This window comes from Malaclemys terrapin, chromosome 11 (assembly GCF_027887155.1).
Source record: "Malaclemys terrapin pileata isolate rMalTer1 chromosome 11, rMalTer1.hap1, whole genome shotgun sequence".
NCBI classification, from domain to species: domain Eukaryota; kingdom Metazoa; phylum Chordata; order Testudines; family Emydidae; genus Malaclemys; species Malaclemys terrapin.
Window position 1 is genome coordinate 69,613,460 of NC_071515.1, and position 24,348 is coordinate 69,637,807.

The following is a 24,348-nucleotide window of genomic DNA, read 5'->3' on the forward strand; positions in this document are numbered from 1 at the left end:
AGGTGAAAGAGAGAGAGGAAGGGAGAGAGATCTTCTGCAGTTAAGAACGATACATCAGATTCTGCTCTCTCAGAGTTGGCAGAGCTTGTCTAGATCTCAATTATACATCAGGGGAAGAGGTAGGGGGTCAATCTTTTAACTGCTATCAAGCGTGATTTCAGGAATTCCCATGTGCCAAGTTCAGCTATGTAGAAACAGATGCTGTTAGAGGATGAAGGATTAAAGGGATTTAATTCATCCAGCCTCTCTCTTGCAGCCAAAAAAAAAAGATGCTGTGTCATGTTTTCTGGCAGGGGTAGGCAGCATATTGCCTTCCACTCATTCCTCTGCTCAGTGGAGCTTCCGCATTTCCTGAGCATTTTAAAATAACCCTTTTAATCCCAAGAACATAAAAAGCAACTACAAGGGTTCCTGCATTCCCAGGTTAGGGTTGGAGATCTGGACAAGGTCCACCCACTGTGTCAGGGAGTCCGTAGCAAACACTGTCATTAAAAACACACTTTGATCTCATCGCACAGACAGGACCAAGTTGTGCTTTAACTATTTTCTCAAACCACACCAAAGCTTTGAACTTAACACAGATGTAGCACAGTTCAGGAACCTGGTGTTGTCCACTCTATCTTGCAAGATCAAACCATGTTTCAACATGATGGAACCAGGTTCCCCAGCACAGTGGTGAGCCCGATATAAGCTGGTTGTTAACTGGCCATCTTATGGAAAGTAAACCATAATGCATCAGGATGCTAATAAGAGGCTTATTATCCTTTAGATTTGACACATAAATATTTCAGTTTTAAACACGGACTTGCAAGAGCAAACTTGATTCAGAGATAATACCAGGACTAATTTACCAGACTAGCGCTTCTGTGTATTCTCTTTGCTATTATTGAAGAGATTTGTGTTTTAACAAGTTTTATCCTTTACAGAACAGGAGAAAATTCCTTTTCAAGTAGTTCCTGCAGTGGAGGCTTAAATTCCAATCCTGCATTTATGGCATCCTGGCCTTACACTGCAGAAAACTACAAGTTAGACAGTATGGTCGATCCATCAATTAAAGCACATGACTTGGAATAAAAAAAATCCTGGTTTATTGCCACTGAGTTGCTGTGCGGTGTGGAATAAATCCCTTAACCTCTTTGAGCTTCAGTGTGCCCATCTGCAAAATGGGTACAAGAACCTACCTAGCTGGGGTATTGCACCACTTAGTTAGTTAGTGTTTGTAAAGTACTTGGAGATGCATGGCCAAAAGGCAATTGAGGGAGATTTATCACAGCCTATACAAGATGAAATAGGAAGAGGAGAAGATGGGCTATAAGGGAGAAAGCCCTTGCCAATATATACATAGCTCTGAGAAGCAAAGCTAGTGAGAAAGTTAATGAAAGTCATGTTGAATGATGGACCGATGCTGAACTGATGCATTTGCAAGCTAACTTTAAAGACATTAAACTGATAATAAGGAGTATGGTCTTTGAACATGGGGGCAAGATAGTACCTGGATAACCCCTTTTCATCTGCACTAGAGCCAGCTACCCCCTTCCTTGGGTCATCAATGAGTTGCTTGCCCATCTTCATTAGGCAGTGGACAGGGTGGATGGTAGGGCCATGTAATCCAGTCAATAAGAGTCAGGGGAGGCCCAAGAAAGATGTGCCAAACAGGGCAGTGGGAATGGGGAAAGCTCCCAGCAGAAGCGGAGAGAATAAGTAACAGCCCATAATGTTTAAGAATGTACCTGCTCCGCTCTCTAGTTAACAGCACACTAATCTCTTCGGGGGCATGCACATGCCTTGCGGTTTACCATAGCCCATCGGCCAGCTCTGCAGGAGCATTTCTCCCTTGTTGTGGCAACATCTGTAGGGGATATGGGGTGATTCCTGGCAGCCATCAAGACCTTTATTGAACAGGGTGGAAAGACAAGTGCCCTACCCAACAAGGACTGAAGACAGGATAGTAGACACTGAGTGCTCCCCGAGGACCATGGATTCAGCCCTCTGCCCATCTCAAAGATAGAAAGCATAAGTCCGCTTGGAAATCCTGGCTTTAAAGGGAACATGCAGGAGTGGGCTGAAACATGCAGCCAATGAGCACGGATCCCACAGGGCAAGTTCATGTAACCCACATGCCTCAAGCTCTGCAGGTTTGTTCATCTCCAGTTCAAATCCTGGCCTGAGGCAAAAGGGAAAAGTGAATGCCGTGGTGTTAGCCTGGGCATTAGTCCACAAAATGCTCAGGCTAATCCCCGGTCACAAGGCTAAACCTGCTGGGAGAGCAGGAGGTGCTGCAGGTGCTGCACAGGTAGTGTTACTGCAGGTCTGTATCTGGTGCAGTGGCAGGGCTGCGGAGGGCCCAGCACCAGGATAGGAAGACATGTTGCCGGTTAGGATGCAGGTTCCCTGCCAGGGCTTCATAGGGGAAAGCTTTGCAATGTCTGCCCGACCTACAGTGCTTTTAATCTACTGCACCAAAATTCACACATGTATTTGAATTTTTGACCGTCTTTTTCCTTCTTTCATTGTTCCCTTAGAATTTTGCTTCCGGTTGGTCTGTGTGAAATCTCCAGGAGAAAGAAGGTCATTTTGTTCCCTCTGTGCTCAGGGCAGATCCATGTGAATCTAGGCTGCCATAATCAGATCAGAGAAAAGGCCATTTCATCTCCCTTTAAAGCTCATATCTCGGCGGCTAGAACAACAGAGAAAGTATCTCCCCAAAATGCTGTCCAGCTAACACTATTAGTTACACACTGCCATCGACAGCATCTCACAGCAAAACAACATATTTGTTACCAGCCTGCAAGTAAACTCACAGTTTACGTTGGTTCTATCTTGGTAATCATATCCAACTTTTGTGGATATGTAGCTGACAGACGCATAGGAACAGAATGACCTAAAGGGTTTCAGCTGTTTGTGAAATTTACCCTCTCCCTGCCGCCTCCTACACAAAACTGCAAAAGCCAACATCTGTTTTTAATCCACGTACGTCTCCCCATCCCTCCACTTTCCAGTGCCAAAAAAAAAAAAAAAAATCAAATATTTAAATTTACCTTCAGTGTGACAGCTCGGTTATATTCAGTATGAAATGCACCATCCCTGTTGAATGAAGAGTGGGGAACAGTGTTAACTTTCAGGAATGTTGCTAGAAATCGTACAGCTGTTTATCCTGGCATCTCGTTAGCCAGAATAAAATTATCCTACTCAAATCACAGAACTGTGTGAAATGTACAGCAAAGCAATTAAAACAAAGAAGGGGGGGAGCTTGAAGCAAACAGCTCTCTAGTGAATAATTTCTTCATGGAAGCCTTAATGAGAACATTTACTAGAGGTATGATCTTAGGAGATGCAGCTGCAATATTGCAACTCTTCTTCTGAGTAATAATACACAGCACTTTTCATCAATAGATCTCAAAGTGCTGAGCAAAGGATGTATGTATTATTTCAGAGGGTGCAACTGAGGCAGGAAGTGACTTGCCCAAGGCCACCCAGCAGGCCACTGGCAGAACCAGGAATAGAACCTAGGTCTTCCAGGTTCCAGTCCAGTGCTCTATCCACTAGGCCACACAGGCTCCCTCAGATTCATACCTCTATTCATATAGGGCCTGATTCAGCAAAGCATGTGATTACATCCCATCAAATTCAATACCTTAGTAAATTCACCTTTAATGGGACGTAAGCACATGCTGAGATGCGTAGTTAAATAGGGGCCTGGACTGCTTTAAATGTCCAAGTGCACAGTGGCAAGCTAATAAACCCCTGTACTAAAGTGCAGTATAATATAATACAGAACTAATAATGAAAGTCATTATACAGTAGCTTGAACAATTAGTAACAGCAAATCTCATCCCAGTCCTATACTTACTTATAATGCAATAATTCCACCCCTTTCTCCTTTGAATTAGGATCTGCTTTCATCTTCTTGCACACTTTTCGGCTTTCTGCATCACTGCAAAATACAGAGAGACAGGAAAATGTACGGTTAAAAAACGAAATCAAAGTGTGTCCAACATTTAAAATAAAATGCATAGCTCTGGTTTCTCATCAACTTTGTTGTGATTACTCGTAGTTTAGGAACCTCATTCACTTAAGTCTCCAGCAACAGTGGTTTCTATCAAAGTTGCCAAGCATACTGGAGCCTTGCTGCAGCCAGTTCTGATTCTGACAGTTTGTACATGGGGCTGAATGGTGATAAAACGGGGACCAATAATTGCGGTTCCTGTCCAGATTCCTCTCTCTTAGAGCTGAGTTTAGCTGCTACATGTTTTAGTGTGCAGGCAGGGCTTCAGTGCAGGTGACTAAGAGAGAGATTCTAAGTTCCACAAAGAATGTGTCCACAGCTTTATTGACGGGATTGGTGAGCAAACAGTGTTTCAGGAAGGGATTTGAATTAAAAACAACTTTTTGTATCGGGGTAGAAGGGAATTCCAGGCAAAAGGGGCAGGCAGCATGCAAGGAGTGAAGACAAGAGTGGGAAAAGGCTAGAGGCGGAGTCAAAGGGGCAAGAGGGGGCCTGGGAAGAAATAAGACAGATGTAGACGCTAATTCAGGAAAGCATCCCTGTTCAGGACAGCAATTCAGCATGTGCTCAAGTCCCGTTGAAGCACCTACTTAAGTGTTGTCCTGAATTCTGCACGAAGATCAGAGTGGAGTTGCATGGACCCTTAAAGGTTGACGTGAATGTGAAAGGCAAGAAGCCGCCAGTGAAGGAATTTTGCAGAGAGGCCAAAAATGGTCGGAGTGGCATGGGAAAAGGAGGATTCGCATCGGCAATGCTATTCTTTGCATAGACAAAGAGCGAGATTAAAAGGCTTTGAAACCTGTTCCTCAGCAGTCGGCAGCTGGTACTTTTTGCACTGATAAATCAATTTAGAAAATGAAAACGTTGAGCACCCATCAATGTTGCTGAAATTTACACTAATTAGAGCCACTTATGAAAGCCTAGACACATTGGGTAGGTCTATACTGCAATAAAACACCCGCTGCTAGCCCATGTCAGCTGACTCGGGCTCACGGGGCTCCAGGTGCAGGGCTATAAAACCGCAGTGTAGCCGTCTGGGCTCGGACTGAAGCTCAGGCTCTGGGACCCTGCAAGTGGGAGGGTCCCAGAGCCTGGGCTCGGGCTCATCTCTGCTGCAAATTCATAGCCCTGCAGCCCAAGTCCTGCAAGCCCAAGTCAGCTGACAAGGACCAGGTGTGGGTGTTTTGTTCCAGTGTGTACACACACACACACACACACACACACACACACACACAATGGCTGCCAGGAGCCTCAATAAACGCAGTGCTACCGCTGGTGTTTGTGACTGAGACAGTCAGAAGAACTGTCTGTCTCTTTGCAAACGTGAGAAACGAACAATAAATTAACACTGTGTTGCAGATAAGAGCAAACCCGGTGTGCAGAGGTTTTCTGAACACACTTTACAGATGGCATTACGTTAAAGAAAATAGTACTGACACCTACAAAAACTAGACTGTTATTCTGTGAATCCAAATTAGCATTCTGAGGAAATAGCAATGCCTGTGACTATTCCCTCAATTTCTCGGTATCAAAATAGCTTGCAGCCTTGGGGGCTTTCTAAACTCACATCTGTTCCTGGAGTCACAGATCACAGCCAGTAATAGATTTCCTTATTCTTCACCTTCAGATACCAAGAGACTGCATGCTTGCTTCTCCAATACAGATCTCACTATGGTCAGCAACATCTCTGTTACCTCCAGTCTGGACTACTGAGATTCATTCTCCATAGCACTGCAATGGGACAGGACTCTAAGGCTGCAGCCAGGAACAAACGGGGCTGCCCATCTCATGAGCAAGATGAGATAGTGACAGCATGGGACATCTGTGCTCCACTCTCTGCACATCAACTGAATGAAATTCAACGTATTGTTTACCATCCACAAGGCCTTAAATGGCCATAAGCCAAGCTACCAGAGACCTCCTCACCCTCTCTGGCCTATCACGCCACCTCCACTCATCCAAGATGCTTCAGTGAACTGCCCCATGGGCCTGGCTCAGGGGAGCCAATGACAGTGAATTCTCAGAGCCCTAGCATCCAAAACTCACTCTCGCCAGGACACTGTAGCCGAAACATAGAGGGTCCATCTGGAGTAGAACTTGTGCTACTGGAGTAACTGGTTGCCAATTAACACGAGCTAGTTAACGCCTTTGTAAATGCTACTCCCGGCACCCCGCAAACGTTAGTTCCAGGACATATACAACTGTGGTTTACCCTACATCTCACTTCATCTTAGAACAAATTTTGTGGAGTGTCTAGTTTAGCGTGTACAAAGGTGCTGGCAACTCTATATAACAAGTTACAGTAGGGCCACAAGCTCTAGTCTAGACAGACCTTTGGATCTGCAGAGAGTGTTGCTGTATATTTGCTTTCTGTTGCTGGGAATGTTTATCTTGAACAGAACACTGGAATGGGAGTCAAGAGACGGATTCCATTCCCACCTCTGCCACTGATTCACTGTGGGGAAGTCACTTAGCTCCCAAAGCCTCATTCTTCCTATTTGTAAAATAGGGATAGTGAGACTTACCTTTGAAAAGTTCTTTAGATTTACAGAGAAGTGCTACACAGTATTGTTCTCCGATGGAAGAGATGGCTAGGTATTAAAATGGATGCCCTATGAATACTTGTAATGAACATAACCGAATGCAATTCCTACTAACTCCCCACTAACTTGGGCATCTATTAAACAATGGGAATACAAACAACAGGTGGTACCGGGTCAAAAACCAGCCTCTAAAGCATTGCTTACACTGGGGATTTGCCCCAATTGCAGCCACCTGTATAGATGCACAGGTGCAAACCCACTAGATAGACAAGGAAAGCTATGATTTGCACTGGTGCATCTTACCCTGGTTTCCAGCACAGGTACACCAAGCCATGAAAGTTTCATCTATCTACACTAGGGTTTACATTGAACAAGCTACGCCCATGGCTGGATCACAGCAAATCCCCAGCACAGATGAGGCTTAGATCTCCATCAGTAATTTTTTCATGCATCATTGCAGATGTCATAGCTTCACAGGTTCCAAGGTCAAGATTTCAGCATGTCAAATGCACCATGCAGAGGCTTCATTAATGTTTCTTTGGAGGGGCAAAAAAAAAAACAAGTAACTGAGAAAGGAATGCTGAATCTAGTTATTTTTATCTTTGCTCCTTCTGCTTATCTCCACGCAAGCCAAAAAATAAAATAATCCGTAAGGTGTCTGTTGATAGCAACCTTCTCCGATACATTTGGAAACTGCCATTATTCTTAACAGTAAATACCAACAGAGCTTCAGCCTCTGCTCTGAGGAGATTTACCTCCTTTGGATTTCAGCCAACAGCCTTTCTCTAATGACAAGCGCTTCACCTCTCACATGGGAAAGGATAATTAGGTCTCCAGCTCTTGCGATTTAATTATACTGTTTGAAGAGGAAAGGAAGTTCGTTACAGGGCATGTTAAAAAAAAAAAAAAAAAATCACACACACACACAACTCCCAAACTGACTGTCGCACTTATAAGACATTAGAGATAAGGATCCAGGCTCAGGAGAAGTGGTTACTGGAGACACCTCAGAAATGCTAGTTTAAGTAATGAGGTCAGGAACTCTGCCCACATTAATACTGCTCTAGTTCCTCATGCCACCCACTTCTGCATGAATGTTAACCCCAGAAGCTCAGTGCCACACCACCACTGACAAGGAAGAGGCCACAGCTTTATTTACAAATGATCCAGTTTTATCCCCTGCGTTTAGCCTAAACTAGAGGCCAGAATATCCCCCTCCCAAAGGAGTGGGCACACCAGGAAACTTGCTGAAAATATCAATAGAGAAAGGGAAGCTGAACCAAAGTGGTCCCATCTCACCACCTCCCACCAATCTGGCTCTACAGAAGCCATTAAGTGATCTATAGTTTGCAGGAGGGAGAGGGTTGGTATGTCTTTCCTTGGATTGGCACGGTACTCAAGCAACTGTATTATAAATGCATCATGTGGTTCTTGCTCCAGTGTAGGGAAGGTGATTGTAAGGCATATAGTCAGAAATCACATGCTGCCTAAAACACATTGCTAGTCAGTTGCATTTAAAGTTCCCAGACATCATAGTCACAAATAAGACGCTGACTGGCAATGGCTTTTCATTTCAGAGGGTGCATCTAAGAGTTGCTATTGCAAGTCTGTAAAAAGCAACAGAGGGTCCTGTGGCACCTTTAAGACAAACAGAAGTATTGGGAGCATAAGCTTTCGTGGGTAAGAACCTCACTTCTTCAGATGCATCTCTCCCTCCAATCTCACCCCAACTGTAGGGAGGTGTTTGTGTGTGTATCATTATTAATACTTCCTAGTCTGAGGTAGCAGCTGCCACAACTAGTGCTGCTTACAGGATGTCACATTTATATGGAGCCTCATATTCTGTAATGATCCCAGGCCCTTCTGTATCACTCTCCCGAGACAGATCTGAAATGGGAGGTTGGGGGGAGGGGGGGGAAATCACTTCTCAGAAGCTGTCAACCTGGCTGCAAGAGCTCTTCTTCTCCAAACAGCTGTGCTAAGCAGCCACTGGATGATAATGGCTTATATCCACTCAGACAGAAAGCACTTGCATCGCTCTCAACTCGGACAGGCACGCCGATACTGTGACAACGAGAGCCGTATAAGAATCTATGTCGAACAGAACAGGCACAGACCCAGACAGCAGGACAGAGATAACATTTTAACCACAGGAAGCTTAAAATAAAGGACTCGTTCCTTTATCATAAATAACGTTTGCCATAGTGTGATGCTGCATTTCTCATGGAAACTAATTTACTAGAGAAGTGAGAACAACAGGTTTGCTTGTAACAGACAGAAATCAAGTAAGGGGCTGCGCAATGGTTAAAGGGTTTGATTTGATTGATTTTGGGGACAGGGAGGTTTGAACCAAAAACTGCTTCATAGAAAGTAAATAGAAAATGGGATTAGCAGATCAACAAGAATCCAGGGACTCATGTGGATTTTGGGGCTCGCCCAAAAGACAGCAAAACTCCTCCATCAGAGACCCACAATGCATCATAGTTCTCTATTCTGAGCATTCCCCTGAAACGTGATGCGAATGAAAGAGGCAGCAGCAATTTATATGCTGTAGAAAACCAGCACCACCAGTCTTCCAGTAAAAATGATTCTGTCTACCCTCTAGTCAATTAGAAAGCCAAAGAACCTATACAAACAAAATGGGGAGGGGGACATTTTCCAAAACTGAAGCTCGGGAGATCATATCACTAACAGCAAAAGTATCTTTAATCAAAAAAAGCACCCCAAGATAAAGCTAATGCAGGTGCCTTCAGACACCAACAATCAAGAGCAGGAAAAGAACCATTATACACCATGATCTTCCAGCTCTGCAGAAAGCCACAACGTTACAATTAATGGTATTTTCCTTGGAGTTCCAAATTAATAAGGTAAGACAGCAACACACAAACCAGCATCAAAATAAAATAGAGAGATTTTAAAAACCAACCAAAGCCTGGGCAGAAAGCAAGCGTCACTTTCTTCTAAAAAAAAAGCCCCTCGCATTGTAGATTCTACTAGACTCCACCTAAACTGTTGGATCTTGGCCTAGGAGATTCCAAATTATGGTAACAATGCTGTAATCAATAGAAGGCGATAAGTATATGTTTGAATTCACATTAGAATTAAATATATATGAAAATACTTCTAGGAAATATCATCCACATATATACAGAAGCTGTTATATAACGTATTATCCTTTGGTTGCGTCTTTGCATATATATTCGATGAACTGGGAGAGTTACCTAGAGAATGGTTAAAGTGGATTATTAAGCACTAAATGCAAGAAAACGGAGGTAGCGTTAATTCAATCTTAGCTAATAACATTAATGTTAACATTCCGCAGCTAATCAGCAATTCAGAAAATCAGAAAATAAACAGGAATGTTGAATGCACGATCTGAACGCTACCTCTTACGCGCATGCATTCCGATAGTCTTTAGTTAGAGGTGACCATAATTCTTCTGAACTTATATAATATACCAGGGCTTGAAGAGTTTTACATCTAGTAGCCCAAAGGCTAGGCCTACTCACCAGGCTGAAATCCACTGATGACAAGTCTGCTCCTTTCCCCAATCTAAAGGAATAGTATAATTATAAAATTGCTTATATTCTTACAGTGGAGCTATTCCCCACGCGTGAGAAATGTTTACACTGGGTGCTGTAGGGAGCAGAGGCGATACAGGGTATGTCTACACTGTAAATAAAACCGGTGTTCTTAAATTGTGTTAGCTAACTCAGTTTAAAATATCGGGGAAGACAAGCCAACTTAGTTTTTTAACTTGGTTAGCAGCACCCCTACATGCTTTAACCCAAGGAGGTGCCACTCTTCTCCCTGAGTCGCTGACCTAAAGCTGCAGCATGATTTAGGAGGCAGTGTGATGTCAGAGAGACCATCTCCCAGTTGGTATTTAAAACTGAAGCCCTGACTCCTTGGAGCTAGTAGAATCCTATGGCACTTACCATAATAATCAGACATGTCTCACCCTGGCTAAATTCTAATGTAGTTGATTACATCACATCAGGCCAGGTCTACATCAGAAACATAGCTCTGCTGGTCAGTGGTGTGATGAGGTGAGCTCCCTGGCTGACAGAGCTATTCTGGCAAAACCCTCCAATGTACACACAATTATGCTGGCAAAACTGTGTGTTTTTTAGTGTAGACCTGCCCTAAATCCCCTTAAGAGCTTCAAACAGATATTTGTATTCTTCACTTCCTCTCCTACCTGTCCTGTAATGTTTACTTGCTATCTTCTACCGCACAGTTACTATCTTTCACCCCAGACATGGCTACACTTAAGCAGGCACTGTATAAATGCAACAGCACTGCATTCCTTTCTTTCCTCTTCTCTCTCTTCACCAGCTCTAGGAAAAAAGTTCTGAAATTCACAACTTCATCAAAATTTCTCATCAAAATTTCAATCCCCATCCCCAAAATAAATAAATAAATGTGTGAAAAAAATTGCAATAAATAGATAAAATAAATTTGCATCCCATTTTTGACCAGCTCTTATTTCTACCTTCAGTCACAAAAATTGAGATGGATTTTAGACTCTTAAAAGTCCCTCTCCTCCATCCCAAGTAATTAAACCAATTGATTTACTACAGATCCTATAAAAACATTCTGTATTCAAAACATTAGGAAATGAGAAACTCAGAGAGAACTATTTCACCCAACAGCTAACAAATACGATAAGATATCGGAAGGGAAGGAGAGCAATATCTTACAAAGGCATTCATCAGCCACCTACACCCATTTCTGGAGGAGGTAGACGGCACTGAGGTATATGACATGGAAACAGGAAGGTGGGATTAAGACCAACTCAAGAGCAAGGCATTTTAGGCCAGATTGCATTTCCCTAACGAACAAACAGTCTGGATGTGCTAAATCTGAGCACATGCTCTGTGACAGCAGATGGGACCCACACAAACAGCTTTGTTTCTGTTTGGGACCTACGTTAAAAAGCACCGTGTGTGTTTGATGAAGGATTAATTACTCAAAGCCAAAGCAATATGCACTTGCTTTGGTTTGGTTTTTAAAACCAATTTCCATAATTGGGAAAATGATACTACACCAAAAATGTTATCACAGAGCAGCAGACAAATTCCTGGGAGTCCAGAAGAAGCTAGATCAGATGGGGATACCAAATTCAAATACCCAGTTATACAAATAGGGCAGGAGAACCACACATCCAAAATACCCCAGGCTACTCGTAAACGTCCTTCAGAGTGTGTTCCGCAGAATGCCAGCATTTAGCCACTGTATTTGTGTACTAAAAGGTGACCTGCAAACATTCTGACACAATTCCCACTTCTATCTCTCCATTTATCTAAGGCTAGGTCTACACTACCCGCCTGAATCGGCGGGTAGAAATCGACCTCTCGGGGATCGATTTATCGCATCCCATCGGGACGCGACAATCGATCCCCGAATCGGCGCTCTTACTCCACTAGCGGAGGTGGTAGTAAGCGCCGCCGACGGAAAGCCGCAGAAGTCGATTTTGCCGCCGTCCTCACAACGGGGTAAGTCGGCTGAGATACGTCGAATTCAGCTACGCTATTCACGTAGCTGAATTTGCGTATCTTAAATCGACTCCCCCCTGTAGTGTAGATGTACCCTTAGAGTTTCGTACTGCCACCCAACATGGTAGCATCAGAGCACCTTTCATGTACAACAGGGATAGCAAAGTTCATGGTGGACTTTACAGAGTCCTTGGCACCTATCTGTTTTCAAAGTCACAGCACTGGTTGGGGTAAGGAACTTGGCTCTTTTTTGTTTTTCCTTTTTTAAAGATTTTATTAGTTTCCTCTTTTCTTGTGGGTAGGAATTTGGGGCAGAAAGAGGCATCAGTGTTGTGAATATCATTTTAGAGCGTAAAGGTTCTCTAGAGACCCTTTGCCATGTCCTCCTGACCGCATCTCCCAAATAACCTAGTTCCCATCCTTAATCCCCCCACTCAATTCCAACTGATGTTCTCAACCGCCCATCTGCCACATTCCACCCATCCCTTCCGCCTCCACTCAGATGCACTCTAGTTCTGCTCCATCCATTGCAAACTAATCTGAGAATGATTGGTAACCTTCAAAACCAGATCTCAGCGCTTTCCAAGCCGGGGTTAGGTTTTCCTTGTTTAGGCCAAAACTACCTGAGTAATGAGTGACTGAACTTCAATCCAAGCAATATAACACTGGCATTCTACCACCACACCCCAACACAGAAATAAGTTTCCATCATTTCACAGTTTATACTTGTCACTGTTAGACCATGCTAACATTTGCTACAAAGGGCCCAAAGAACTGTCCTATTACACTTGACACAGCTCTTTTGATTTACCCATTACACATATCACCAATTCGAGGCCCCAATCCTGCATCCTCTCAGTACATGGAACTCCAGGGTGCCCCATGGGAGCTGTGCACATGGAAGATCTGCAGTGACACTAAGTAGAGTAAGCCAATCAGATGCACACGGTGGGGAGCCTCACGCTGCACCACACACAGCTCTTAAATCACCCTATATTACCACATATCCTATTTTACGGTCACAATAAGGGTTGAAAATAATTCTCTCTTTTCAAACAAGTTAAGCTTTCTATTCCCCATTTCAGTTCCCCTGCAAACTTACAGCCAGATCCATGCCTGCATTTGTGAAAGCTGAACTAGACTCTTACCAAAATATCAAGCCTTTTTTGATGATATGTATGCCCACCACATTAGCATCTGGACGCATTAAATGTACAGTAAGAAGTAACACTTATTTTAACTTTGTACTTTTGTCATTCAAAAAATCTCTAACACTTGATAAAAATTAACTATTTAAGCCTTACAACATCCATGGGAGATAGGTGTTAACCTATCCATTTGTCTGGTAAACCGAGGCACAGAGACTTAAGTTAATTGCCCAAAATTATAAACATAGTCAGTGGCAGAGCTGGGAATAGAACTCAGAAATCCTGACTCCCAGTTCCTTGCTCTAGTTATTAGACTACACTACCTGAGCCTTAGGCCTGGTCTACACTTGGGGGGAGGGGAATCGATCTAAGATACGCAACTTCAGCTATGAGAATAGTGTAGCTGAAGTCGACGCATCTTAGATCAACTTAGAATCACTTACTTCGCGTCCTCGCGGTGCGGGATCAACGGCCGCCACTCCCCCATCGACTCTGCTTCCGCCTCTCGCCGTGGTGGAGTTCCGGAGTCAACGGCAGAGCAATCGGGGATTGATTTATAAATCGATCCCAGATAGATCCATCACTACCCACCGATCCGGCAGGTAGTATAGACGTACCCCTAGTTTGTATTTAGGGTGCCTCACTCTAAGCACTTATAGCCCAAACCGGAGCAGTTCCTAAGAAACCTTATCTTGCCAACAGCTGTCCCCGTCCAGATACTATATGAAGGTTTACTGAACCCTCATACAGTTAGCTTTTAGTTTCTAACCCAGAACTGATGCACTAGATCTTGAAATACATAACGGGAGCATACTGTTTAAACAGACAGCAGCAAAAAGCAGATGTCATGTGTAAGACTGCATCTCACCAGACATTATTAATTCAACATTCCGACTTCTCACACGCTGCAATTCATTCAACATCAAACGCCTCAGTGAGGGCTTCCTAATTAAAACATGGAAAGGCTGAAATAAAATGTAAGTATTTTTGTCACATCATTTGCGGGTCTTTTATTCATAACTGAACTGCTTCGTGTTTCATTATGTACAGAGCCACCTACAGTACCTCAGATAGGAACCAAGAGTCCTCACTTTGATATTTTGATAAATTCCACCAGTACAAGCACCCCCTTAGTAGGGGTCAGCTCCTTTCTGCCAGGGCTTAAGCCAATATGAATCGCTTCAAATCTAGCTGCTGACAAAAGGCCTTATGCTGCAAAGTGCTAAGAGGCCCCCCGAGCCTATATACAATAGGGCCCTGCTCTAGCAAGGGACTGATGCACATGAATAAATCCCAATGGCCTGGGAGAGGAAGGCGCTCAGCACGTTGCAGAACTGTGTCCAAAGCATCACAGAGAAGCCAGTCACATCTATTCTGGAGGAGCTCAGCTATCCTTGTAATAGCTGCTACCAACTAAGCGGCAGCTTTTCTCCATGCTAACTAGCTGGGCAAGCGACCAACTCTTCCCCCAGAGTCTAGGCAAGGCCAAGTCTTCCTGGCCTTCCAGAGGCTGCTCTATTTCTGTCAGCACTGGACTGGAGAGCTCAAGCCTAACCTCTTGCTTGACCCATGGAAACCCATGAATGGGGAAGGTGGTTTACATGTAAGTAGGCTATTTAGACAGAAAACTTCTGGTGGTAAGGCCTGCATCTTCCTCTGTATTTCACACAGTACTAGCTCAGCTAGTGCTCAACAACAGATTAAATAAATAAATAAATTAATGGAGATATCCTATTTCCTAGAACTGGAAGGGACCTTGAGTCCAGTCCCCTGCCTTCACTAGCAGGACCAAGTACTGAATTTGCCCCAGATCCCTAAGTGGCCCCTCAAGGTTTGAACTCACAGCCCTGGGTCTAGCAGGCCAATGCTCAAACCACTGAGCTATCCCTCCCCCAGCTTTGTTGGGGGAGCAATATACTCTTGCTTTCTCCTGCAAAAAGGAGCAAAAACCACTGTGCCTTGAGAAAGCGGTGAACACAGCCAATAGAAGAGGTAGCGCTGTCGTCGCCACACGGGAGCCGAGCCGAAGGCAGCAACTACAACTCTGCATGAATGCCAGCCTTGCCAACGCACATATCTGAAAGCAAAGGGAGCTCACTACAGCAGGGCATAGAGACTAAAGCCAAAATTCTCTGCTTCAGGGAGCGGAGAATACTGCTGCCAAACAAACCATTTCTCGTCAATATTTGTAAAACAAATTGAGCCTGCACTGTAAATATCCCTACATCTGTGCATTTGTTGTTTCGGTGCCGAGACCACAAATAAGCATCACAAAAAATTTGCAATGGGAGAGTATGTTGAGCAGCTCTGGTAGGGCTCAGTTGTTCAGCACTCCTGGAAACAGGCCTTTGTGGTCAGCAACAGAAGGCACTACTCATAAAGGAAGCTTGTTTTAAGTGACAGCCTTTTGGAAGGAAAGCAGAGGGAGGAAGATAGTAGAATTAAAGTCAATAGAACCTGTTGTAATACAAAGATCAAAACATTGAGTTTCCTCCCCCCATCCCAACACGGGGAAATTAAGGGCCAGATTCTGATCCCATTGAACTCAATAGCAATACTCCTATTGACTTCAAATGGGACCAGGATTGGGCCCTAAATACTGAATATTTCTCCCTGATGTAATGCTAAAATTTACATAGAAGCTTATGATTATGTGTGTTACAGTAGCACCTAGAGATTCCAACCAAGATGGGAGCACACTATGCTAGGAGCTGTACCCACACACCCAGTAAGCAACAGTTCCTGACCCATAGTGACAATCTAAATCAGGAAAGGAAGAGAAAGGGTGAGAGGAGAAACAAAGTCACAGAGAGGTGAAGAGACTTGCCCAATGTCTCACAATGTCTCACAGCAGGTCAACAGCAAATCTGTGAAAAGAACCCAGGTCTCCTGACTTCTAGCCCAGTGTCCTATTTACTAGACCTCAGTGCCTGTCAAGTTTTAGTTGTCATTGACATTTTTTGGCAGGAGAGGGGACCTAAGAGATACGCCACATTTCCCCGCTACATTTTCTTCTTCACAATCCGTTTGCTGAGTTAGAGCCTCAGAGGTTGGAAACTGATACAGTTCCACTGATGTCAATGGAGCTACCCCAATTTATGCCAGCTAACAATCTCAACCACTGTCATCGTCTCCTGGAAGGAGGACATAACATTCATTTGGACTGGCCCAACAGAACAAGAACGTAGAAAAGGGGTGGCCAACCTGTGGCTCCGGAGCCACATGCGGCTCTTCAGAAGTTAATATGCGACTCCTTGTAGAGGTACCGACTCTGGGGCTGGAGCTACAGACGCCAACTTTCCAATGTGCAGGGGGTGCTCACTGCTCAACCCCTGGCTCTGCCACAGGCCCTGCTCCCACTCCAGCCCTTCCCACCCCGTCCCCTGAGCATGCTGTGCCCTCGCTCCTCCCCTCTCCCCCCATGCCACAAAACAGCTGATCGGGAGGTGCGGGGAGGGAGGGAGGGAGAGGCACTGACTGGCAGGGCTGCCGATGGGTGGGAGGTGCTAGGAGTGGGGTGGGGTGGGGAGCTGATGGGGGGCTGCTGACATTTTACTGTGGCTCTTTGGCAATATACATTGGTAAATTCTGGCTCCTTCTCAGGCTCAGGTTGGCCACCCCTGACGTAGAAGAAAGGCATAACATGAGCCTTGTTAGTTATGATTTGTTTAGAGGTGGCAGGGAGCAAAATAATGATGAATTAACTTTGGTTAACCAATAACTTTTATTGTGGGTCACTGATTTCTAACAAAAGACGAAGGGCCCGGACTCGAAAATACAATTTTAGAAAAATCCCTTTGAGTTTATAGATGACCTAAATCTGACCATGGTGCATCTACTTGTATTATAGCGTATCAGCCTCTAGAAAGGTAGCCAACAATCTGTTCCCTTATAAGAACAGGAAGTGGACATTGTCAACAGCAGGCAGAAAAGCATAGCTTTCAAGATGGAGAGACAGAGACACACACCAAGATGTGTCTTTAAGGTGCCACCAGATTCCTTGTTGTTTTTGTAGATACAGACTAACACGGCTACCTCCGATACTTGACACCAAGATATGAAAACTAAAACCACAGCTACTGTGCTATTGTCAGCGTCATGAACAGAACCACAGCAGAGGCTTTCAGATCTTAAAACCAAACCAAACTGCACACCTGTTCCTTCCCCCTCAAATATACAAAAAAAAACAAAGTTTCCCCAGTGTTGCATTGAGAACTGCCATGAAACTACAAGCGAGAGAGCAAGTTTCTAAAATACATCTTCTAGTGAAATGCTATAACTGCAGGTCCCTTCCAAACCAAAGAGTTATACAAATCATGCAATGTTTGCATGCTCTACCACAGCTGTTACCCTCAATATACGATGTAAGTGCTGCAGAGGTTTGAGGCTGTCCCGCTGCACAGGGGTGAGTTGCACCCACTGGCCCGCTGTTCACAGCTGCATATTTAACATCCCCTGAGCCTGCTGCTCTGCTCCAGCGGAGAACAGCCTAAGCTCTAGGTTCCCAGCCATGGAGCACAGAGGATGAGGATGCGCTGCCTGAGAGTACACTCCAATCTCTCGTCCAGCTCACAGAGTCTTCTGTGTTGCAATCTCTTCCATGAGGAGCCAAGGAGTAGGGTGACCAGATGTCCTGATTTTATAGGGACAGTCCCAATATTTGGGCCTTTTTCTTATATAGGCACCTATTACCTCCAACCCCAGTCCCAATTTTTCATACTTGCTATCTAGTCACCCTACCAAGGAGGGAGGAGAGGAGAGCTTTCATGCTGCATTCCCCTCTGAAGGGGGTGAGAGACACAGCAAAAGAAAGACCATGCTCCAGGGTTCCCAGCTCATGACAAAAGAACATGCTGGTAGAGAGGAATTGACAAGAGCTGTGGGGAAGAGACTATCCCAAGGACATCCCAAAGGAAGACCAGAAAGGTGTGTACAAAGTACACCCACTCCAATTACAGGGTTATCCTTCATGACAAAGTGCTTTCCATTATATGAGGTGATCGATTTACAGCCACCGAAGAGGTAAATTCGCAGTACCAAAATAAGACTGGAGAGGAAGGGGGAAAAGAAAACAGCGCATCACATACCCACAATCTATCCAGGCTATAGTACCTCGTCCTTTCACCTCTTGGGCCACATCGGACAGTAACCTGAGTGGACTTTCAGCAGCGGCAGCTGAAAACAACAGTAATAATAGCGTTAATCCAATCAGCAGATACAGCAATTGCAATCTGTTGCTCAAAGCAGAGAGAGAACATTTTTCCTAGAGTGCCATTTGTAAGAGGAATCAGTAAAGCTTGTGTAATTTGAAAGGAACGCTGATACCTTGAACATTTATACCTACAGCATGCACCACTGCCTACATTTCTGGGGGTACGTCACGCATTCTACCACAGACTTCAGGATCTTGGCCCACTTTCTTTCTCCCATCTCCTTCTCCCTACAGCTGTGCACTCAGTGGTTTGCCTTGGAAAGATAGTCTAGTGGTTAGAGCGTTAGCGAAAACTCTGGGAGACAGAGATTTGATTCTTTGCTCCACCAGAGACTTCTTATGCGACCTTTGGCAAGTCACTTAGCCACTCTGTTCCCCATCCTAACCCTAATAGCACTTTGCTAACTCACAGGGATGTTGGGAGCATTAATACATTGAAGAGATGCTCAAATACTATGGTAAAGGGGGCCTTATCATTTTAACCCTAGAAGTGGCTGCATTTGAAAGAAATCAGCTGCTCCACTGTAAAACATAATTTTAATGGAACCATCAAAACCACGAGAGCTCCCATTGCTGGCTCCTCAGCTAACAAAAAAACAACAAACAAGCCTACCACATCCCACCAGTTTAGGCCCTGACCCCACAAGCTAATCCTCATGAACAGAACCACTCGCCTACACCAATCAACTAGCAAGACTGGAACCTTTGCCAATGGTAGGGTTCCACCTTTGACTCTTCACTAGGGCCATCTGTTACCAGCTAACTCAATTACTAAGGCCTTGAACTTTGCCTACACTAAGAGTTGAAGGTCATTTCAAAGAGGGTTCGCTAACTTGATCTATAAAAACAAGCCAACCTGTTTCCTAGACAAATCAAGGCTCGAGAGTTCCCAGAGGGTAGTTTTAAACAGCAGCACTTCTGCCCCAAGGGCTCTCATAAGAGGGTTCTTTCTCTCTTCTTCAATGTACATATGGGGATGCTGGCTGGGTTAACAAAGAGGCATACGCTGCAAAGAACATTGCTTTTCTGTTTACCAGCTGAATTTTTAAAAAGCATTCTTGTTCTCTGTAGGACATTTACAAAGCACCTGTTATCTTGGAATCTAGGTAATGGGAACCACCTTCTTTTTATACCAGCTCCATAATCCCCAGCATTGCTCCATGTCTCTGCAGCATAGGCTCAATGAAGCTATGCTGTCAGGGACTCCTCCCACTGGAATTAGTGCTAAGGAAACTATCCTCGTCCCCAAACACTGACCCTATGCGACTGGCATTTGCTCCAAACAGTACAGAATGCAACAATATACCTAGGCTTGGCCAAATGAGTTTTTATTTTTTTAATATAATTTCAAGGGATAATATCAATGTTTATTTTAAAGCATTTTTTCAAATATTTATGGCTTTACATTTCACAGTTGCACGAAATTACGGGAGAGAAGTCAACATTACATGTCAAAATATACAAAGAAAATATCCTTTAATCAAATTCTAATAAGTTCTCAAGCAGCATTTTTCTTCCTCTGCCTACCTGTAAATTTAAATGAGTACTGATGGAAATATTTTTTTCATTTGTTTGCATGTGTATGGTGAAATCAATCTTAACAAGACATTTACCGACAAAAACCTAATCCTTTCAAGCCTAAATATACCCAATCACCAAACCCAGTGCCAAGAAGGCATTTCAAACTTGGAAATACTGGATGAGAACATGGAGGGAGTTCCCTCCACGGACAGCAACAATGGTTGTGGAAGTCATCTGTTAGCATGGAATAAGCACATACCTCAGGTGGGTGCATCCCTCATGATCAATGAATTTTCTGCACGTACCAGGAATATTAGGTAGCACTTGCTTGAGCCCCACATGATATTTTAACCCTTCTCACCAGCAATGTGACTGTCAATTGGCCAGAATCTCAACACAGATGCACGGTGCATAGCTGGGATTAGAATCGCGCCCGATGACTTTTTACAGGACAGCAGCTAAGCGAGAGATTTTTTAATTGTGTATAAGGATCACCACTCTAGAAAATGTTAATCCCCCAGACAGCTCTCAGTGCAATGCTTTACATTGTTAAATCCAACCAATTAAATTAAAAAAGAGAGAGCGAGAACATGACTTTTGAAGGATGCCCATAGGGCGACATTTATTTGACAAGTGTCTGTGCTGAAGTGCTGCGGTTGTACTACTAAAAATGAAAGCTACCACCACTAACAATGTTAAGCCTGGAAAAAAAAAAAAAACTTTTCAAAAGCTTAACAATACAGTTGCCTTACTTTTTAACAAATGTTCTTTTCAAATGGAAAAATGGTAGAAACCCGATTTATGATTTTCACGTTGAGTCTGTTCCACAGACATTCTTGGCCAAGTTTGAGCACTTTCCCATTATACCAAACATATAACTATTTTAACAGTATTTAAGTCACATGTTGCATACGTGCCAGTTTAACCATTTCAGAATAACCCTCCACCCTACCACACCTCGGAAATGAAGTTAATTCCCCCAAGCATCTGTACTTTAGAAAACAGGAGAATTCTATCAACAATAGTTGTTTTGGGGAAAGAACATTGGAACACCATATTAAGGGTCCAAATTCTGCTTTCAGTTGCAGTAGTGTAAATTTGGAGTAACTCCACTGAAGTCAATGGGGTTGACTTGATTTACACCAGCGTAACAGAGAACAGAATTTGGGTCCATCTCACTAAGCACAGTTCAAAAGATATTAATATTAAAAAACAACATTTCCTGGCTGCTTCCCTTTCCGTACTGTACTTGCAGGGGCGGGAGGGCGAGAAGCAGCAGCATTAAAGAGTCTTGTTTTGATCTCACTTCACAGTTAATCAGCAGTTCTCATGTGGGCTGGCCAAAGGAATATCAAATCCACGACAATAATAGCATTTTGCATTTCCCTAAGGATCTCAAAGCACTGTTTCTTTTACCTGGCACCATAAATATACCCAGTACTTTATGACACACAGAACCAGAACCTGTCCAGAAGAACTTGCAATCAATATCTGATGACACAAACACACAGGGCAAGATTTCAGTTATGGATTGTGAGGGGACATCTCTGGTGAGAATATCAGCAGGGGAGACTTCATGGAAGACACTGGTTTTAACTAAGGCTAGGTCTACCCTACCCACCTGAATCGGCGGGTAGTAATTGATCTCTCGGGGATCAAACTATCGTGTCTCGTCAGGACGCGACAATCGATCCCCAAATCGACGTTCTTACTCCACCAGCGGAGGTGGGAGTAAGCGCCGTCGACAGGGAGCCGCGGAGGTCGATTTTGCCCCCGTCCTCACAGCGGGGTAAGTCGGCTCCGATAGGTCGAATTCAGCTACACTATTCGCGTAGCTGAATTTGCGTATCTTAAATCGACCCCCGCCCGTAGTGAAGACCTGCCCTAAGAGGCATGGGAGAGACAGAGCAGGTACATACCAAGAAGTGGAAGACTGTTCCAAGGTTGGGGTGCAGCACAAAGGAAAATACAAAGGCACAAACAGGAAAAGGAAGTAAAGCAGAAGGGTAAGGAGCAAGAGGAAATAAGATTAAAGAGGTACATAAGAGCAAGATTGAACAGCCTTAAAGGGGAGGATGGAGAGTTTGAATAAGATTGGTAGACGACAGTGAAAAGATCTTAGAGGGACAAGTGACATGGTATGAGATGAGGGAGACGGGGGAGCAACACAAGAGGCCCACTAGTATGGTAATTAAGACAAGAGGCAACCATAGAAAATCCAAAGGTGTTAGCAATACAAATGGCTGGCTTTAGGTATTCTAAACGTTCATTCATTCTGCCTTACAATGCACCACCCTGAGGTTGGTACTTACAGATTATGGCAACAGGCACATTAGAAATACCTGTGCCTGATAGATAGGCTGTGACTCTGTCACAAAAGTCACGGATTCAGTGACTTTCCAGGACCTCCGTGACCTCTGCAGTGGCCAATGCTGCTGGCCCGAGGGCCGCCGCCCCCGGGCCAGCCTCACAGACTGCTGCTGGGCCGGTCTCGGGCCACAGCACCCTTCCCCCACCAACAGGAGTTTGGGTGCAGGAGGGGGCTCAGGGCTGAGGCAGGGTGTTGGGCTTGGGGTGTAAGAGGGGGTGAGGGCTCTGGGTGGTGCTTACCTCGGGGGGGCTCCCGAGAAGTGGCAACATGTCCCTCCCTCGGCTCCTAGACGGAGGCATGGCCAGGTGGCTCTCTGTGCTGCCTCCATCTGCAGGCACTGCCCCACAGCTCCTATTGGCCACAGTTCCCGGCAAATGGGAGCTGTGAAGCAGACGCTCAGTGCGGGGGCAGCATGCGGAGCACCCCTGGTCACGCCTCTGTGTCCGCCCATGTAGGGGCCGCAGGGACATGCCGGCTGCTTCTGGGAGCCGTACGGAGCCTGCCAGGGAGCCTGCCAGCCCCGTCAGTCCCCCACCCCGCCCCTTCCCCCAGCAGCAGCGGGGGTCTCAGACCATGCACTGCTCCCCGCTGCCCCCAGAGCACCCGTGCCACCTCTGGGCTGCCCCCTACCCCAGAGCACCCAAGTTTCAGTCAGGTGTATAGACAAGTCATGGACAAGTAAGAGGCCATGAATTTTGTTTACTGCCCGTGACCTGTCCATGACTTTTACTAAAAATACCCCTGACTAAAACATAGCCTTACTGATAGATATTATAGTGACCATTTTTGCCAGCTGGTAAACAAAGCCATAGAGGAATGAAGTGTCCTATCCAAGGTCACAGAGGGAGTAAGCAACAGAGCTGGAAACAGAACCCACGAGTCCTGATTCCCAGGCCTTTGCTCTAACCACTAAACTACAACTGTGCATTACTGTTATTAAATATTGAGCACCAAGAGCTTGCTCATCACTGTACAGGAAAAGACGATGACACTGGCTAACATTTTAAAAAATGAGGGCTAAACATGGGGAGTCTGTATTTAGGCACCTAAATAAGTACCCAGGGGCTCACCATCTAGTTCATCAGGTACAAAGAACAAGAGTCAAAAGCAAAAGGAGAACTCACCAGATTTGGAATAGAGCACTAATACGTTATTCCGTGTCCTGAGGAGCTTCTTGAAATCCTTGTGGTCGCTAATGTTTTCTATGAGTGGAGACACCTTCACCGAAAACAGACATGCTGGCAGGACTGCCTAAGGATGCAGGAAGTTAGAAATGTAAGTGACAACTTCCCTGCTTGCATAAAAAACAAATGCAAAAAGGCACTTCCAAAACCAACCACTTTTCTGGCATTTCAAACTCAGATAACTTAGTGCTTTAAGCCATGTTTCACAATTTGATAAACAAAAAGCAACAACAACAAAAACCCCATTCAATCAAAACTGGAACTATGCAATGTTAAGCATTTCCACAAAGAAACTCCTAACTGGCAAGTACTGGATAAATATTTCCCAATACCACCAAGACAGTTATTTAAGAGGTGTGCAAGCATAATCATTAAAATTTGCTCCTCAAGTAACCTAATTCTTATTTTATTTATCCACTGTAATAAATAATAATATAGCACTTATAAAGCATTCTTGCCCATAGATCCCAAAATGCTTTTCAAAGGGGTCAAATATTGTCTCTCTTTTTTTTTTTACAAGTAGGCAAAGTGAGGTTAAGGGACTTGCCCAAGGTGAGAAAGTCAGTGATAGAGTCAAGAGTAGAATCCAAGGGTGAAATCATGCCCCTACTGTAATCAATGGCAAAAGTCTCACTGACTTCATGGGGGCCAAGATTTCACCCCACATCTCTCAACTCCCAGTCCCATACCTTAGAGAGCCTCCTGAATGGGGACTCAGGAGATTTGCTCACACACATCCTGTGTGACCCTGGGCCAGCCACTTCATCTCGCTGCCTCTCCGGGTAGGTCTACAGTGCTATTAAAAAACCCACGGCTGGCCCACGCCAACTGACTCGGGCTCATGGGGCTTGGGCTAAGGGGCTGC

The 24,348-nt window shown here is 44.6% G+C and overlaps 1 protein-coding gene across 2 annotated transcripts in view; it reads right to left on the reverse strand.

Annotated features, from left to right (window-relative positions):
- Positions 1–24,348, reverse strand: part of PDIA5 (protein disulfide isomerase family A member 5) — a 121,191-nt gene that overhangs the window by 81,272 nt on the left and 15,571 nt on the right. For both annotated transcript variants that reach the window (XM_054044360.1, XM_054044359.1), the window contains exons 2-5: positions 23,424–23,550; positions 18,283–18,370; positions 3,851–3,934; positions 3,039–3,084 (exon numbers count right to left, since the gene is read on the reverse strand). In XM_054044360.1, the coding sequence (XP_053900335.1) occupies positions 3,039–3,084; positions 3,851–3,934; positions 18,283–18,370; positions 23,424–23,550 (345 nt within the window). The remainder of the gene's footprint in view (positions 1–3,038; positions 3,085–3,850; positions 3,935–18,282; positions 18,371–23,423; positions 23,551–24,348) is intronic.